A 2,892-nucleotide genomic window follows, 5' to 3' on the forward strand; every position below is an offset into this window, starting at 1 on the left:
TGGAACTCACTTTGTAGACCAGGCTGGCCTCGAACTCAGAAATCCGCCTGCCTCTGCCTCCCAAGTGCTGGGATTAAAGGCGTGTGCCACCACGCCCAGCTCAAAACTTACTTTTTTAAGTGAAATTTTATCAAGAGTCCAGCATGTAAAACCTGATAGCCAAAAGCAGATTTATTATTATAGCTTAGTCTCAAAAAATAAAAATTAGAAAATTATCCAGTGACTATGAGGAGTCTAGGAAAACCTGGCCTAGCAATGCCAGCTTAGAGGTGAATGGCTGGCTGGGGCAGCTGAGAAGCGGGGTTCGCTGCCGGGCAGGCTGCCTCTCCCTGGGCTGATTTTCAGGCGAGGAGAGCGTGGCTGGCCCTGCCGGGGGCTCCCAGGGCCCCGATCTCGCTGTCTTCCTCTGAGCTCTCTTTGGCCTGCTCTGTTTGAGAGAGTAGAACTCCTTTATCAAGTCCTCCACTTCCCACTGCTCCTCCTTGAGCCTCCGGCAGCAGTGCAAGGCAGCAGGGTCAATGGGGTGAGCCTCCGTGTTGAAGATGTAGCCCCCAGCTCCTAGGATGCACTCCCCATGCGGGGTCATCACAGAGTCAAAGGTGGAGCCGTTGTTGTGGATGAAGTTGTTTGGGTGGAAGAGAAGGTAGAGGTATTTCACAGTTTCAGCCAGGAAGAAAGACTCCATGCGGTTGTCAAGCTTGTGGTCCCGGAGGTCCTTGATCTGCCCCAGGATGGAAGAAGCAGAGAGAGTCAGAGCAGAACAGGGTTTGGGGGTAAGGGTCAGGCAGCCACCTTTATAAACTGCTCTGCTGCTGAGGGCTTTGGGGTGAATCACTCCTCGCAGTTTCACCTCTCACCTGAATCACCACAGACAGAGCTTCCTGCTTCCATCTCCCCTGAGGTACTCTTGGATAGTGGGTCAGACCTCTTCCTGCTGGGATGCTTTCCTCGCAGTTCCAGCCACAAAGCACTCTCTCACCCGAGGGTCTTTGTGAACGGTTTTTGCACACAGAAACCAGGAAGTAAAGGAGCCAGCTAAGAGGCTGACGGGGAACAGAAGAAGTGCCTCTGCCCCTCAGCCTCTGAACTCCCTCAACTCTGCTGTGTCTCTTTACCCTTTATTGCCACCGTAATACCTGTTCACATCGGACACAGACAGAGGTAACTCCTGTGTGATATGGAGTATGTAACCTGAGTATCAATATTATTAGTAAAGATTAGAATAAAGAAATTTGGGCTGGAGAGATGGCTCAACGGTTAAGAGCACTGGGTGCTCTTACAGAGATCCTGAGTTCAATTCCCAGCAACCACATGGTGGCTCATAACCATCTGTAATGGGATCCAATGCCCTCTTCTGCTGTGTCTGAAGATAGCTAAAGTGTACTCATATAAATAAAATAAACAAATCTTTTTTAAAAAATAGAATAAAGAAATTTGAATAAATAAATAGAATAAAAAATAAAATAAAGAAATTTGTGTTTGCCAACTATCAGTGGAAACTGGGGAACTTGGCAAACTGCAACCAATGAGATCTATGTAGCTTATGAATTTATTATTAAATAAATCATGACACTGTGGAAAGACATCACACATCCATTTGTCTCTGACACAGTGCTCATGACAAACAGTGATACAATACTCCTGACCTAACCCTTCTTTGATAAGCATCAGGTTTTTACTACTGTAAATAACAAACTAGGGGTCAGCTGTAGAAAAATTTAAAAGTTTACAGGCAGAGATTAGTAGGATAATTTACTACAAATTACTTTTAGCTTCTTAGATTTACTAATACATCTCAGCAAAAGTAATTCTCAGTGGGCATTTAGCTTGCACAATCTGTGACTCAACTGTGGACTAAATCAAAGGCCAAGTCAGATTTTCTTCCCTGTTTGACAAAAACTGAAGGGCTGTTCCCATCATGCACCTTGGCAGGCCTCCTTTTCATGGAAACGAGCTTGGCCTTCCCAGTAGACGTCTTGCTTGGTGTTTCAGAGAAGTGAACACACAGGAAGCCAAAACAAACCATGCTTTATTATCCTATTCACTTCAGGTCCTCTCTATCACAGAATGAGTCTAGCAGGGGTGCAGCTCAGTGATAGAGCTCTTACCCAGCATACACCAGGCCCTAGGTTCAATCTCTAGCACCATGAAGAGATTAAAGTACACCTATCTGTACTTTATTTATAAAAATTTTATTTATACATTTTGTCACATTACAAAATTTTGCAGGAGTTTTGTTGTTTTATTTTGAAATCCACACCCCAACACAAACTCTTTAGACTCTCTGGAAATTCTCAGCGTATTTTCTTTTACATCTCTTTATGTGTACACAGTGTCTGTCTGCCGCCTGTTGGGGACTGTAAAGATGTCAGCTCTCTCTCTCAGAGCTGCTGGTGTGCTATTTCTAAAGTACAAAGCAGATCGTGGTACTGCTCTGCTATGGATCAGCCCGAGCCAGCCTGAGTCCTCTCTCTCCTGTGCTTCGAAGGCTCTACATGACCCAGCCCTGCCCTTCAGACCCCCAGCTCTCCTCCTTGCTCCCTCCCCACACAGCCACACTACACTAGCTTGCTTTGTCTCCCAGACACATACATTTTCCTATGTGTCCAACTAAAATGTAAGCTTATGAGAGCAAGGGTCCTAGTCTGCCTGTGCCTCTAACACATAGCCTAGAACAGTGCCTGGCACATGAAAGCCATAATTGCTTATTAAGGTGTCATGTTGGAATACAGTGCTATGGGACTCTAGATTTCCTCTCTTAAGAGTCACTTAAAAAGCCCTCCAACAAACTTTGTACAAACCTCACCTTGCAAAGCACAAATTCTTTTTTTTTTCTTTTTTTTAAAAATTTTCTTTATTTACATTTCAAATGCTATCCCAAAAGTTCCCTAT

The 2,892-nt window shown here is 44.8% G+C and overlaps 1 protein-coding gene across 1 annotated transcript in view; it reads right to left on the bottom strand.

The window, feature by feature from the left end:
* Positions 1-146: 146 nt before the first annotated feature.
* Positions 147-2,892, bottom strand: part of LOC110317724 (ER degradation-enhancing alpha-mannosidase-like protein 2) — a 27,798-nt gene continuing 25,052 nt past the window's right edge. Inside the window, exon 11 of the mRNA XM_021192392.2 lies at positions 147-721. Coding sequence (XP_021048051.1) covers positions 224-721 — 498 coding nt within the window. The 3' untranslated portion in view covers positions 147-223. The remainder of the gene's footprint in view (positions 722-2,892) is intronic.

Source organism: Mus pahari, chromosome 3, assembly GCF_900095145.1.
Source record: "Mus pahari chromosome 3, PAHARI_EIJ_v1.1, whole genome shotgun sequence".
NCBI lineage: Eukaryota > Metazoa > Chordata > Mammalia > Rodentia > Muridae > Mus > Mus pahari.